General features: G+C 42.3%; 1 protein-coding gene across 1 annotated transcript in view; it reads right to left on the bottom strand.

Annotated features, from left to right (window-relative positions):
• The window catches only part of LOC308080613 (tripartite motif-containing protein 16-like), a gene marked incomplete at its 5' end in the record, with an annotated part of 41,428 nt that extends 24,770 nt beyond the window's left edge, over nt 1-16,658 (bottom strand). The window contains 6 exons of the mRNA XM_080422506.1: nt 8,938-9,000; nt 10,563-10,722; nt 11,101-11,331; nt 12,718-12,813; nt 15,280-15,299; nt 16,634-16,658. Coding sequence (XP_080278632.1) covers nt 8,938-9,000; nt 10,563-10,722; nt 11,101-11,331; nt 12,718-12,813; nt 15,280-15,299; nt 16,634-16,658 — 595 coding nt within the window. The remainder of the gene's footprint in view (nt 1-8,937; nt 9,001-10,562; nt 10,723-11,100; nt 11,332-12,717; nt 12,814-15,279; nt 15,300-16,633) is intronic.
• Between the last annotated feature and the right edge of the window lie 200 nt (nt 16,659-16,858).

The following is a 16,858-nucleotide window of genomic DNA, read 5'->3' as shown; positions in this document are numbered from 1 at the left end:
AGTGTTTTTTTTTTAATCTTTTGAAATTATATATATATGTATTTATTCTTTAAATGTAAGCAATGGAAGAAACAAAAAATAATTAAGATATTTACTTGCAACACATAAAAATGAGTTGCAAAGATGGGTCCCAACCCACTGTTTGGGAAACAGTGTTGTAGAGTGTGTAAACTCAACCAAAGTAAACTAAAGAGGAACAGAGAAAAGTTACTGTCATCTGGGAGAGAGAGAGAGAGAGAGGGTCTTTTATAAGGACCCTGGGAGCACTGTTTGTTCAGGTGCTCCCAATATACCCAATTGGAAACCCCAAGTTGGCCCGGTGGGAGAAACACGGACAGGGGAGTACACAGTACACAAACACAATAGAGCATAGCAGGGGCAGCCATTTTGTGGTTCCACAGATAGAAAGGCCATTATTTTTTCCCATTGAGATTTCCGAAAATATTCATATTAGTTATTTGAAGCCTGGAACCAAGTCATCCCGGGTTCTTGTGAATCATGACCATCAAAAATGTGTCAACTTTTTTTTTTTTAACGCATATTTTGTATTAAATATAGTATATAATATAATCAAATATTCAAATATTTAATTTGTACAAAGAATAATAGAAGGCATAAGTGTTTAAGAAAATGTTAATTTTGTAATTTTTAAGTTACAAAGGGAAGCCGGCTATACCAGCTGAGCAGTCTGCTCAGGTGGTGCAGAGGTAGAGTATCTGCCCACCACCACAGACTCTATGGGTTAGAATCCACCGTGGTGCATCTGGCTTGGCCGTGTCTACATGAACACATTTGGCACGTGTTCGGGGGAGGGAAGCCGGGCAGGGGGGGGTGAACTTTGTTGCTGCTACTCCTACGGGCGGCACCTTATAGGTGCCACGTCCTCCCGTTGGGGACTCCTCACAGGCAGTGGCAAACAGTGGGAATAATTAATTGCCATACTGACTACATTGTGTAGAAAAGGGAGTAAAAAAAAAGGGTTACTCTAAATAAATAAAAATAGGTGAACCAGTGAACTGGTAGGCAGTAAGAGGGCTTTATATCCCCCACCAGCTGTATGTGCTGTTCTTGTATAATATACCTGTGTGTAGCACCATCTACAGTTCATTATGGAACACTGCAGGGATACCATAAGCTGTGTGTCTGTTTATGATGGTTTATACTGAGGTTATCCCTCTGTATGTAGCACCATCTACAGGTCATTATGGAACACTGCAGGGATGACACCAGTGTGGTTATTACTGGTAAACTGGCACTGGTGTAGGCTACCTAGGAAATACCTCAAACCATTTACAGGCTAAACTGTATTATAGCGTGGAAACTACACATTACATTGATAGGATTCATTCAATTCATTTCTTTCATTTAATTAATTCAGTTTTAAGTGAATATGACATCGAAATGACTGTCTTTAAACAAGACAGTAAAATGTGTGCTGTCGTAGTACCTTTATTTAATGTTGCAATATATTTCAGCATGTTAACTTCATGCTTTCTTTAAACATGACAGTGTCATGTGTGTTTAGTGTAATATTGCTGTTGTTAACTTAGTGATTGTGCCGATTGTTCTCCATTGTGTAGTATATCATGTCATTCCATAATACACTATGCTTACATTAGAACATGGGTTTTAAAAAGGGGATCCGAGGCCCCGGGGCTTTATTATTATAACTTTTTACATTAACCGCTTGAACCCTAGCATCGCTATTCTGGGGGTAACCTTCACAGATAATAGCAGATTGAGCTTGTAGATCTGCTATTTTTGGAGAAGAGGTTTGGTGTAGAGGGAAAAAAGAGCAGACCTAGTACAAAGCCAAGGTCAAGTATTGGTATTTAAGTGGTTAAATGTCTGAACATACACATGAACATGGATCCAACATATTAATAGAACAAATTATGTATAAATAACCACACAAAAAAACATCAATTTACACAACACTGATGATAGTGCTGTCAAACAAGTCTATAAAGCTGATCTATGAAACAAAAACATGTATCTGTATCTGCAAGACAATGTTATGCAGTATGTAGTGGGGGTCCCTGTTGCATCTCTCTCTCAGCTAAGGGGTACTTGGCCCGAAACATGTTTAAGGCCCCTGCATTAGAATGCATTTAAGTCTCAGGTTTATTGTGGTGTGTGCTCCTTATCCTTACATTCTCTTATAAAGGATTGCACTCAGCAAAACAAGGTGACTTTCTAATTGTGTTTATTTGAAACCATGTGACAAAGCAGGTAGACTTTACACAGGTTACCATAGGGCTGCACAAAGAATTACATAAGAATTAATGAGCACAACATTGTACAACCCATCTCACCATCCATCACACAACACATAAATACAATCATATGTTAGTACTACTATAGCATTTGATCAAATATATGGCTTTGATAAGTACAATACACGAATACAATCACAGATCATTGCATAGCATTTGATCAAATATATTGCTTTGATAAACACAATAAACTCACAAGCCATTACGTACCATTTTATCAAATATATGCCTTTGATAAGTACAATGAGAAACAAAGGCATTAAGAAAATCTTACAAACAGAAATCATAATGATCAGTTCTACTATTATCCTACTATAGAATGAGGAAACCTCATGTCTGTCTGTCTGTCTGTCTGTCTGTCTGTCTGTCTGTCCTGTCCCCATCCATTTTTCTCCTCAGTGGGTTGACCAATTTGTTCTGACCTGGCCATTGGCATATGAAGAGAGTAATTTAAATTTCCCCCAAATTTAACCACTTGAACCCCAGTATCCATATTCTGGGGGGAACATTAACCAAAAATAGACAATCTACAAGCTCTACAAGGTGTCTTGAGCTTGTTGAAAAAAATCAAGAATAAAGAAAAATGATTAATCAGACTCTGTTCTGTTCGTATTTGCGCTTGAGTATAACATGTGTGCATATCCAAGCATCATGAATGAAGCCCATTATCTCTACTGACACAGAGACACTGAGGAATTACGAGCATTAAACGCTGGGTAGAGGGGTTGAGTGAATGTGTTCTGGAAACTGTACAGGTGTGTCAGTGTGTCAGAGGACACTCTGTAGAAGGACAAAGCCCCAGCAGGCCAGTCCAAATACACTGCTACTCTGTGGGAGCCAGAGGGGCGGACAGGGAGGTCAGTGTGCCTACTATTGTGTCTGACAGTGTATTTGTTAGAATCATGGTAACATTCCAGAGTCCAGGACTTGTCATTGCATCCAATATAGCATTCATGATCTCTTCCTTTCCTGTTGAATTCTCTGTAAATCACTGCTACGTCAACTGTTTCACTCCACTCTACCTCCCAATAACAGCGTCCAGTCAGACCCTTTGTACACATAACATATGGCTGGTCATCAAACCTGTCACGATGAGCAGGATACGACTGAGCCTGTCTCACCCATGTCACCTTTCTGTTGTTCTCAGACAGACGGAGGTTTCTGTGTGTTGTGTTTGTGTCCAGTGTGAGAGGATGGAAATCTGTTGAGAGAACAAGACAGTAAACATTTAAAACATCATTCACTGAGTGACGCTCGCACGCACACACGCAATGGATCCATCATCCAATCATCATCAATATCACCATCATTCTATCATCTCAAAAACATCTCAACATCCTGCATCCTGTCAGATGCAAGGCAAGCTTGTCCATGCCTTTATCTCCTCTAGACTGGACTACTGCAACACACTCTTCATTGGGATTCCTGGCAAAAGTATTCAGAAGCTGCAATACATCCAAAACAGCGCTGCCAGGATCCTAATGAGAGTGCGTAAGCATGATCATATAACACCAGTCCTATTCTCACTGCACTGGCTCCCCGTCTCAGCCAACAACAAGGTCCTGCTGATCACCCACAACTGCATAAATGGACATGCCCCTCCCTACCTACAGAAATTAATTAGGCCCCCACAGAATTCCACCCGCACCCTCAGATCTACGAGCAGATTCCTCCTCGATGTCCCTGGTACAAATCTACGTACTATGGGGGACCGGGCCTTCTGCTCGGCAGTGCCGCACCTGTGGAACAGCCTTCCTATTGATCTGAGAGCACCACAGACCCTGGACTCTTTTAAAATAGGCCTGAAAATGTTATTGTTTCAGAGGGCATTTTCGTGTTGAATTGTTGTTTAGTCACATCTGTTTTTAAACCCTGCTTTTTTTACTTTATATGATTGATGATGTTTTACCATGTGGCACTCTGAGATTCCTTGTGAATGAAAAGTGCATTACAAATAAAATGTATTATTATTATCATCATCATCATCATCAACCTTTAACTGACCAAACAAATTCATGAAAGAAAACAATGTGACACGTGAGCCTGTAGATCAGCTATTTTTGCTATTTTTGAAATATAGCCGATCTACAAGTTCACAATGCATCATGATGCAACACTGCAGGTCGGCTATTTTTTAAGTACTAGATTTTCAGGCCACTACCCAGCCTTCAAATCCATATTGAGCTGATCAGAGCAATGGTCACCGAGTTATGGACATTTAAATGTTAGACACTGCTGTAACTGCTATAGTGTCCCATATGTGTGCAATTTAGTTTTTTTTGGTGTGACACTTGTCATGGTATAGACCCCTGAACAGCATTTGTGCCAAGTTTGGTGAGGATTGGAGCAATGGTGTGCCTGTGGCCTCTGGGGGCCATATGGCCCCTGGTGAGACTATTGTTATGGCAGACCCCTGAACAGTGTTTGTGCCAAGTTTGGTGCAGATCAGAGCAACGGTGCGCCTCGCAAGTCTGCATGTTACGTTTGTGACATCCACCACTGTCGACCCACCCTCTAGGCAATTTTAAAAGGATTGCTAGCTTAGCCTGGTAAACCCCCCCTTCTCATTTGCATTTGATTTCAGGAATTTGGTCTGGACTGAGAGCTTATCTGGGCGTTTCTGTGTCGTCCACAAAATGGACTAGCCTATCACAGCGTCCTCGTTCATTGTTCTGTGATTGACAGCAAACGTTAGCCAATCAGGTGGAACCCGAGTGAACCCGTTTTAAAACTTCAAAGCGCTCTCAAACTTCTTTTTTGTGGCTCGGAATTTACTTTTAAGATGTTTTTCGGATAGCATTTAGTTGTTTAACTCCATATATGTGGTCAATTAATCATGACAGAGCCCATTTAAAAATACAAATTCAGAGAACCGGCAGGGGTGGGCAGTGACACACATGTATCCGAATAAAGCAACCTATTTTCGGCATGGCCCTTTCAAAAGTCCCCTTGTGTCACGTTGCTCTGGTGGGGGTGGAATGAACTGCTGATTGGCTGAAGGGGAACGAACTGCTGATTGGCTGAAGGGGTTGTCAACGGTATTACTCCCGCCCAGCTCCAGCCCACAGCCAAAAAGCCAAACAGGCCCTCATGCCAGACTCACTACTGAAATCAAATACAAATGAGATTTCCGGAGGGAGGGTTTACCAGGCTAGATCTAGCTCACAGCATGTCACAATGTGACATGCAGTGAGCTTAATAGATCGGCTGTTTATATGTTTGAAATATAGCCGATCGACAAGCTCACAACCAGTCACAATGCTACACATTTTTGGGCGGTGAAACCGCCCCTATAAGTGAGATTTGGAAAAATGTACAAATATCTTGGGCAGTGAAACCGGCCCTAAAAGTTTGTAGAATTATCCTGCGCTGTGATTGGCCAATCACAATCTATTCAGGACTGTGATTGGCCAGTGTCACATGACACATGTGCATAGCCCTATGTGATTGGCCAGTGTCACATGACACATGTGCATAGCCCTATATAAGCAACCATAACTTCAAAAAAACCAAATTATGGTTTTTTTGAAGTTATGGTTTTGTCCATCATAAAGTGTGTTTTACAAAAGATAAATGTATTTATCTTTTGTACATGATTGATCGACTCCATTCAGTATTGTGATTAGCTAGCAAGACACATGCTGACACTAAGTGGCTCTTTCAGATCAAAGCATATATATTGGTTGACTCCATTCAGTATTGTGGTTAGCTAGGAAGACACCGCCCACTTCACACAGGGTGTGATTTTTTTTTATATTGCCGATATACAGTACAAGCTCACAACCTGTTACGATGCTTGTTCATTGGCTATTTTGGAAATATAGTCGATCTACAAGCTCACAATGCATCAAAATGTTACACATCGTGGGCTTGTAGATTGGCCATTTTTACGTTTGAAATATAGTCGATCTACAAGCTCACAATGTTTTGCAATGCGACATGTTATGAGCTTGTAGATCTCATATGTTTTGCTATTTTTGAAATATAGCCAATCTACAAGCTCAAAACGCTGTGTGATGAGACACGCGTTGAGCTTGCAGATCGGCTATTTTTGAAATACTGCCAATCTACAAGCTCACAACCAGTCACAATGCAATGTGTTACAGTATGAGCTTGTAGATTGGCTATTTTTTAATATTTTAGATCTACAAGCTCACAACCCATTACAATGATTGTGAGGTTGTAGATTGTCGTTGTGAGGTTGCAGGTTGGCTAGTTTGGAAATATACCTGATCTACAAGGTCACCACACATTACGATGCAACGCGCTGAGAGCTTGTAGATCGGCTCTATTGCTATGTTTGAAATGTAGCCAATCTTAAAGCTCAATGTGAGCTTTAAGATTGGCTACTTTTGCAATATAGCAGATCTACAGGCTCACAACTCACCATGATGTGACGCGTTGTGAGCTTGTAGGTCTGTAGGTCTATTTTTGCTTTATATTAAATAATGTATACGTGCGTGCGTGTGTGTGTGTGTGCGTGTGCGTGTGCCAGAGATGTCCACGAGTCTCTGAGCTCGAGTCCGAGTCAAGTCTCAAGTCTTTGAGGCTCGAGTCGAGTCAAGTCTCAAGTCTTTGAGGGTTGAGTCGAGTCGAGTCCGAGTCAAGTCTTAAGTCTTTGAGGCTCGAGTCGAGTCAAGTCTCAAGTCTTTGAGGGTCGAGTCAGAGTCAAGTCTCGAGTCTTTGAGGGTCGAGTCCTCGAGTCTTTGAGGGTCGCGTCCAAGTCAAGGCTCAAGTCTTTTCGAGTCTCAAAACTTAAAAAAAAAAAAAAAAAAAAATTGGGGGGGGGTTGGGGGGGGGATTCTATTCTTAATTTATTTTATTGTGTATTTATATGATGTAGCCTAAGGCTGAAATACAGTTATTATGGTCCACAAACCCAACCCGAAATGAGAAATGCACAGAATGAATGTTTATCAAAATAGTAGGATACATTCATTTAGGCTCCTTTGCGTCTTATAGCGCAGCTATCACACACACACACACACACACACACACACACACACACACACACACACACACACACACACACACACGAAGGCATAGATGTAAAAGTATAGACAGGTCATAATAAATCACATTAGATTCACAGATTAGAGATTTTATGTATTTTCCCCACAATTTATTTTCATTCAAATGAAATGTGATTGAACTTGCACTAATAATGACTTTAGCTGATTTTTCACTCTTTAAAATATAGTATTTCTTAATTATTAATAATTACAGCTTGTAGATTGGCTATTTTCACGATTTTAAATTGTTTTTAAATAATAATAAAAAAGGAACATACAAGATTTCCACCCGACAGCGATAATATATAGCCAATATGGTTCTGTATCAGTATATGAGTCAGTTTTTGCAGATTTCATTCTAATTGGCTACTATGCCTGCATATGAATTTCATGGGCCTGGGTAGGTCACCCTGGCTTGGCGGAGATATGCCCTTTTGCGCACACTCCGCACAGCAGTCCAACAGCAGAGCAGGTGAAAGCAATTCACTTAAACGAGGGCTGTGTTGCGCACCAAAAAACGGACTCAACCTGTGGGTCGGGACCACAACAGGAGCTCACAATGCCTCGCAAGCTTGTAGATCTGCTATTTTCACAATATTTATCTGTGGAACCGAGTCAAACTAAATGTGGATCCCCAGTTCAAATATGATTCTTTTGGGGGGTCACGGCCTGAAAAGGTTTGAGAACCACAGCTTTTATGCAGTGAACATTACATGAGCGTAGCGTTTACCGTGGTGAAGTGTTGAATATTCACCCAGCTGGGTTTAACGAAATGAAAATCCGATGTTTCCTAAACGTGCTGTCACAGATGATCCGACTATCTTATAAAAAATGTAAGCATATGCCAAGATAACTGAGGTTATATAGCTGATTCTGAGCTAAACATATTTGTTTAATTTTGAAGTTTTTATATTTAAACTTTATGATGAAAGGCCGCGGCGGCCACACACATAGCAGCTGTTGCGCTCGCCTCTCCATGTTTACGTTAATGAGCAGCACGAAACAGCTTGACTGAAGCCGGCTCCGAGCAGCGCGCACTGGAGCGGAGGTTTCTTTGCGGGGGGGGACAGGGGAGTGGAAGTTTTTTGGGCATTTCATTCATTTATTTGTCAAAAAAAAAAACATAAAATAAAGATTGTCCACGAGTCTTTGAGGCTCGAGTCGAGTCAAGTCTGAAGTCTTTGAGGCTCGAGTCGAGTCAAGTCTCAAGTCTTTGAGGGGCGAGTCAGAGTCGAGTCGAGAGTCTCATTATTGGCTACTCGAGTGCGACTCGAGTCCGAGTCCCTAACTCGAGTCCCCATCTCTGGCGTGTGCGTGTGTGTGTTCTGCAGTCATCACTACACTACGGGCGGCAGTGGCTCAGGGGTAGAGTGGCCGGGTAGAGTGAACTGGAAACCGCAAGGTTCCCAGTTCGATCCCGGCCTGGGGGGCTCCCCCAGAGTTAGTGTCAAAGTGTCCCTGAGCAAGACGCTGAACCCCTAATTGCTCCCGATGAGCAGGTTGGTGCCTTGCATGGTTTCCTCCGCAATCGGTGTATGAATGTGTGTGTGAATGGGTGAATGTAATGCACAATCTATGTAAAGCGCTTTGGATAAAAGCGCTATACAAATGCACCATTTACCATTTACTACTGATCAATATGTACTCACATTGTAAAAAGTCCTTTCTGGTCTGAGGCTTCAGTGAGTCAGCTTGCCACCTCGAAAGTACACCTGTGTTCAAAGAAGAACTCATATTAATAAAAACATTATCACACTGCCATTTCCTTTATATACATGCTTGAAAAGACAAACGTAAAGTAAGAACATCAAGAGCAGCGATATTAACACTTCATGAAACAAATTTTACAGAGGAAATCTTAAACATTGTGTACATCATGTCATGGTTTTAATTTGTTTTGGTAAAATAGTCTTTAGCAATATATTAGAAAATGAAGTGTTTATTCTACACAAACTAAGAACTATAAATAAACTATTCTTGTTGTCTAACCCATACAATAATGTGTGCTGGGCTATGTTGTCAAGTTATTAGTCAATGTCAAATTTGATCATACGATGAGATGACACAGTAGGCATGCATAATCTGAATGTCAAAGGTCTACATTGACAAGCTGATAAACTATAACTATAAAAGCTGGTATAACAACTTCTGGATTTGGTACACTCTGATATTGGATTGTGCTTGCTGTGAGCAATGTTGCAGTCTGCAGTCCACCCAATGAATGTTCTTTTTCCCATAACAGCTATAATTATATAATAAATCATTTAGGCCGTTGATTTGATTGGCCGTGATCTATTTACTGTATGTTACTGTGTGTCAGAGCACTATCCAAGACGCTGAATTCTAATCTCTCTACCCCTCTGACTCACGCCCTACTGTAAGTAACTCATTCAAATTTGACTGTAACATCTAACTCAATGTTGGTCAAATATAGGTAAGCCTAATGGTTAGTGTGCGTGTACTTGCGCACTCGTGAGCTTCATAACTAGTTACTAGCATAGCACTGAGAAGGTGGGGGCTTATCATAAATAACCTGCACTGGGGCATGCTGTAACTAAATTAGGCCACTGGATGTATTATATAGGGGTACTTAAGTTGAAACTTTGAGACAGAAGATGTTCAGCACAACAAAAAAAAGTTGACCCTTTGGCAGCAAATTAATTGTGACTTTTGCCACTGTTTAGTACGATGACTGGTGCAGAAGGAGCGAGTGCATTCTCCGGCAGCGGCAACAGCCGCGGAACGTCCGCGGAACTTCCGGTGGAGGAGCGGCAGCTCCCGGCAGTGACTGCCGGCGGTGGAGCGTCAGCTGCCGGCGGAGCAGCGGAACTGCCGCGGAAACTGCCGGTGGAGGAGCGGCAGTCGCGGAACTGCCGGTGGAGGAGCGGCAGTCAACTTCTTTTTCCGCCGATAAAGTATAGTTTTGGACCATGACGGAGCCGCGCCGAATCAGCAGACCTTGAGGCCAAGGAGTCGCGCCCGAGCGCCTCCAGGCGCGAGTGCCCGCGACGACCGGCCGATGGTCTGCTATTCGACTAAGCGGCGTCCGAGTTATGTACCGATAGGCACAGAATCGTAAATAATATTAGTGGGGACTGCGTTACACAAACGCAGCACACTCCCAAAGCTGACGCCACCGGCAGCTCCAGCCGCCGCCGCCGCCACCGCCGCCGCCGCCACCGCCGCCGCCACCGGCAGCAGCCGCTGCCGGAAAATGCACTCGCTGTCCCTCGACTGGTGGACCTATACAGACACAGAACATGTTCATCTCCACCTCTGTCTGATATCTGTGGCCAAGTTGTCTTCAGGATGTCTTCTAGTTCGTCTCTTAGACCAGACACAGCATCACTCACATCTGTGAAGGACGCCAGAGGACGCAGAACGATACTGGGCAAGACTGGAGATACAGTGGACATAGAGAGAGACCGGAAGCTCTGGAGAGAGACAAGCAGAGAGACACAAAGAAGAGTACAGACAGGATGGAAGAGATCAATAAGTCATAAGTGTCTACTGTCTTGTAACCTGTGCTTCGTGCATAGCCGCGGGAAGACCTTTTAGGTTAAGGGTGCGGTAGCGCACGCGTGTGGACCCCCCGCGCACGTCACGAGGGGGGTCCGTGAATTTTTCACGGTTCTGGGCGGATTGGGTTAGTTTTTTTCCCAGTTTTTGGTTTCTTTATTTCGGCTTTAGGGTTAGGATTAGGGTTAGGTTAGAGTTATGTTATTTAATTCTTATTTTTGCCTGATTTTACCGATTAATTCTTTTGTTAGTTTGTGTGTGGGTTATGATTGACAAAAAAAAAAGAGTTGAACCTGAATGAAATGGACATCATCAGTGCTGGACAACTCCTCCAGCTCAGCATTTCTCCTCTCCAGCTGGGCTATCTGCTCCTCCAGCTGCCTCTGGAGTCCCTCAGCATGAGCCACTGCAGTCTGCCCCTGATCTCTGATCAGGTCTTTAACCTCACTGCGCCTTCTCTCCACTGAGGCGATCATCGCACAGAAGATCTCGTCACTGGCATCCACTGCTGCTTCTGCAGAACTCTAGTTGACACAGCGAGTTACAGAAATTACACATACACATGCACGCATACACACACAAACACACACACACACACACACACACACACACACACACACACACACACACACACACACACACACACACGGCGCTCGGGAGGCACAGTGGTAAAGTCCCTGCCCACCACCACAGAGGTTCTGGGTTCGAATCCACTGTAGTGCATCCGGCTCGGTCGGGCGTTTATGGGAACACAATTGGCCCGTGTTCGGGAGAGGGAAGCCGGGCAGGGTGATATTTGTCACTGCATGTATCCCTGCAGGCTGGGGGCAGCACCTCCCAGAAGGGAGTGTTGGGAGGGAAGAGTAGGACGAAGGCCCTACGTGGTGAAACATGTATCCAACCCTAGTGATGACGCTGCACAAAAGTAGGCCTAGAATTGCCCTGGCCATGACAGGTAAGCAAGCTACAGTGAGTGAGTCTTAAGCGTGCGTCTTAAGCGAGCGTCGCCGAGGACACTGGATTGTCTGATGAGCTATTCCTGATTGGGTCTATGTTGTTCACTCTGGAAGGGTTAAGACTGGGTCTAATGCCGATGATGAGATTAGATCAACCCTGACATACGGCTTGTTTTATACCACTGAGGGTGGCTCCTGACATCACGGCGGTGATGTCAGGTGGTGTCAGGCATTCCCACATATGGAGCTGGCTATTTCTGTCATGCCCAAACCGGGGACTATGATGTCAGTCCTGGATGGTTCCGGTTATCTCCGTATATGGGGTTTCTAGAAGGAGTGTTCTGATGTCAGAGCTAGGTATGTTTTAGGAATCTCCTTTTCTAACTATTCTATACTGTCAGACTTTGTCTCCATTTATGGGGATAGGCGAGTATGGGTGACTATGCCCTGAATGTTCGTAACAGGTATACTTAATGAACTGGAGGCGTGTCCACATAAAAACATAATTTTAACAATTTCTGTACACTTTTCTGAAAAAAAATCTTCCTCCTAGTATAACCATAATACCTGATGATTATGTTTTAGGGGGGGGGGAATCACTGAAAATCACGGCACCCCGTCTTTAAACAATACTCAGCAAGTGCCCGGTAGCCTACAAAACAAGTGGTGATTTATCAGATATTAACATTATTTCTCACGGTTTAGTATGGCTTGTGAGAACTTGAGGAAACTCAGTCTCTAGCCAAAGCTATGGCATGATATGCAAGAGATTCTTTAGGGTGATTCTGGGTACTTTTACTGTTTCTGGTGACACTGGGTATAGTGTCTCATCCTAGCATTACCATCTTTCCTCCATCCACAGTAAATTACACAATGTCAGGAACTATAAGCATGATTTCAGCATCTTCAGGGTCTCGGACCGGCTCAGATATTTCAGTTCCTTCATGAACTCACCTTCAGAGTCTCTATGGACGGTCTCAGGTCGTTCAGTTCCTTCTTTCTCTCCTGGATCTTCTGCTGGACTTTCTGCTGACTCGTCACCACCTGTTTCTGCAAGGAATCAATGTAAGAAGAGTTTGATTTCTACCTTTTTAAATAAACTTTATTGAAATTATTCAGGGTTTACAATATATTGACATTTACATTACATGGTAATAAGCATCTAAATACAAACAATATAGCAAAAGGCGTGTTCTGTAATTGACTGACACAGTACACACAACAGACCAATGGAACTCCTGATCCATGGTAGACATTCTTTCAAAAGCCCCATACATTGCAACATTATACGTGTAATTTACATTAAAACCGATTTGTGTCATCTCCCCCAAACGTACTGTGACCTCTGACAGTCTACAAGCATAAAGTTTGATTTCCATCCACGCATCATCTGAAGTCAACATACTAACTTAACCAAAATAAATGTAAAAAAGGTCTGGGACATGAAATGTGATTTACATCACATTCTCTTTGGCTCTTCAGTGGGTCCAAAATCCCAATACTTCAACCGTAAGTACTTTTTTACGTCATTGTTCTGCATGAGTCTAGCCATCTACTGTATGAGAGGGGTGTCTGTTTGTGTCTCTCTGTCTGTGTGTCTCTCTGTCTGTGAGCTAATCTCACTAACCGCTGGACCGATCACAACCAAATTCATTGTGCACACTGCCAGTAGGCTAATTTACTAACTCCACTAATTCATTTCACATAATGTTTCATACAAACACTTTAATTTCATAAATAAATGGGGCTCCGATTGGGCTGGGGCTCCGATTGGGCTGAAACTGTTGAGTCATATGTCATAGATGACCAACAGTGGTGGACAGTAACAGAGTAAATGTACTTGAGTACTGTACTTAAGTACAGATTCTGAGGATCTGTACTTCACTTGAGTATTGGATTTTTTTGATACTTACTGTATTACTCTTACTTGAGTACATTTCCGAGACAAATATTTTACTTTTACTCGAGTACATTTCTAACAAGGCTGTAAAGTACTGAGTGCTTTTAGGTTGGCTGTTTCTTTTTTCCACACTTCTGCTCTCACACTAGCATGTTTCTGGCTTCCCTCTCCGCTCACCTCTTTGTTACATATTGTATGGTTGTATAGGAGTAAAAGTATTTAGTTCTGGTTCCTCAGTCATTTCTATTTTCATTTTTATAGGTGTTTCTGCAGGCTTTGTATAACGTAGTGGTTCTACAAGCACATCAGTGCATGCAGTGCAGGTGGTTTCAGAGAGTTACTTCTCTGAAACAAGAGTTATGAGATCTACTTAACACATAGACTGCCAATCGCGCAGATCTACGCAAACCTATTTAAAGCCGCAGCGTGCCAATCGCGTAGATCTACGCGAAGTGGTCTTTTTTGTGTCTTACATTAGATGAAGTCCTTCCCTACATTGTCAAGAAATTTCATCCATCTAGACCACAGAAAAGTTGTAAAATCTCACGATCTGGTCAAGTGATCACATAAAAACATGTTATTACAAAACACTGAAGTCGCATAATGTCAGGGGGTCCGCCAATCCACTCATATCAAACCGAAAGTTTGATCCGAGCGGCTGCCTGTGTGAGGGAAGCACGGGGAAACATGCAGCACCGGCGGAAAACATGAAAAAACGTGCATGTCACATGTGCACATGCACGTCACATGCTTGCGCTTGTAATGTGCACGCGCGGCTGCCTGTGATCAGTGGGAGAGGGGGAGCATGCATGCAGCACCGGGGGGAAGCATCCGTGTGCACGTCACATGCTTGCGCTCGTAATGTGCACGAGTATGCTCATACACGCTCGGGGATGCACTTTCCCTGACCCCATACACATCAGCCAAGCCGAGTGATGTGATCGCCTCGCCATCATTGTTTTGAAACAAATAAAGCCAACATCAGCCAAGCCGAGTGATGTGGTCGCCTCGCCATCATTGTTTTGAAACAAATAAAGCCGACATCAGCCAAGCCGAGTGATGTGGTCGCCTGTAGTCACCGTCCCTGGGCACGGAGGTGGAAACCAGGAAACCAGGGACCCCCGGGGGTCCCTGGTTTCCTGGTTCCTCTTCTCTCTCTCTCCAGAGGCTCGACGCCACCGTCCCAGGGCACGGAGGGTGTGTGTGTGTGTGTGTGTGTGTGTGTGTGTGCGTGCGTGCGTGTAGTTGCCGATCGCTGTAGTCGCCGATCGCGTTGTTGTTTGAAACAAAGAGAAACAAAGTGGAAACAACATTGTTGTTTGAAACAAAGAGAAAAAGTTACGCTTGTGTTTGTGTGTGCGCGCGCGCCTCACACAGACGCACACAAGAGTTGCCGATCGCTAGTTGTTGTTATGAAACAATCAAAGAAAAACGTGGGCGTGTGCATGTGCGTGTGCGTGTGCGTGTGTGTGTGAGGCTGCACAGACGCGTGCTCACACACACACAGTTAGTCTTAGTGAACAATTACCATTTTGGATTTAGCTGGTTCCGGCCGAACAGCAGAGATATAATAGTCCTAAATGACATGATAAAAAAAAAAAAGAGTGTGGTCCTACCTGTTTGTCAGTCCTCTCTGCTATAACTTTTTTTTTCAGTTCAGTTCAGTTTTATTTTCAGTTCCTTTGGACAAGTATACAAAATACAAAAAATATATATATATATATATAAAAATATATATGTACATACAGTCAATTCATTTGGTTAATATATTACACTAGTATTCATAATAATGATAGTATCAATCGTAACAGTTGTCCAAGTCCCTGAAAAAGGGTTTGGGAGAAGCCTTAAGCTTGTCGAGCCCAACCCTTAATAATTTTCAACGAAAAACAAACAAACAAAATAAAAAAAACAAAAACAAAAACAAAAAACAGATCAGAATACAATGAAAATAAATAATAATAACAAAAGAATAACAATAATATTATTATTTCTTTTCTTTTCTCTTTTTTCCTCTCTGTCCATGTTTTTTTTTTTTCTTTCTTTCCTCTCTATTTTATCTATTCCCTTTTTTTTCTTTCATTTTTTTTTTTTTTTTTTTCCATGAAATATCATGAAATTACGCGCCTCAAAGCGCACACAGTCTATGTACACACGCAAAAATATAGAGCGTAATATATATATATATACACACACACACACACATGTACATACATACATACATACATGCATGTACATACATACACACAGACACACAGTATGCAGCGTATAACGATACCCTTAAACATACATTGTACACATTTATGCACTAATGCAATACACCAATGTCCACTTTAAGTCATTTATTGGGGCTATTTATTGGGGCTAAGATGGCGAGCATCCCATGGTATGTTATAATAATCTATAAAATATACATATACACCCACCCAACATACTTTCATACATTTTGTAGAGCCTCTTCCTCCCGTCTGTACCTTTCGAAGATAGATTGTTTTAGTCTATATTTGAATTGATTAATATTTGTACTATATTGTATTTCCTCATCTAAATCATTCCATATTGTTACACCATATGAGGATATACACATTATTTTCAGATTAGTTCGCATCACATGTTTCTTAAAGTTAAGGGGTCTCCTGAGGTTGTATCCCCCCTCCTTATCTAGAAACTTGTTTTGTACGTTTACAGGAAGTTGTTTATATCTAGCTCTATACATAACCTGCAGAGTTTTAAAGTTGACTATGTCCCTGAACTTCAAGACATGTGATGCCAGAAACAATCTATGTGTGTGGTCCCGATAGCCTACGTTGTTTATTAGTCTTATTGCTCTTTTTTGTAGTATAACTAGTGAATTTATTGTTGTCTTATATGTATTGCCCCATACTTCCGAGCAGTAGTGCATATATGGTAAGATCATTGCACAGTAGAGGGTGTGCAATGACATGGGATTAAGTATGTCTCTCGCTCTACCTATAACTGAAATGCTCTTCGCCATCTTAGCCCTCACATACTCTATATGGGGTTTCCAGCATAGCTTATGGTCTATAATTACCCCTAAAAATTTGTTTTCATATACTCTTTCTATTGTAATATTGTCTATCATCAACCGGATGTCTATTTCTATCTGCCGATTACCAAACACCATGCATTTTGTTTTATTTAAATTTAGGGATAACTTATTTTTATTGAACCAAC

Source organism: Gymnoscopelus braueri (genome assembly GCF_963280865.1).
Source record: "Gymnoscopelus braueri genome assembly, chromosome: 24".
NCBI lineage: Eukaryota > Metazoa > Chordata > Actinopteri > Myctophiformes > Myctophidae > Gymnoscopelus > Gymnoscopelus braueri.
This window is presented reverse-complemented; position numbering and strand designations above follow the sequence as displayed.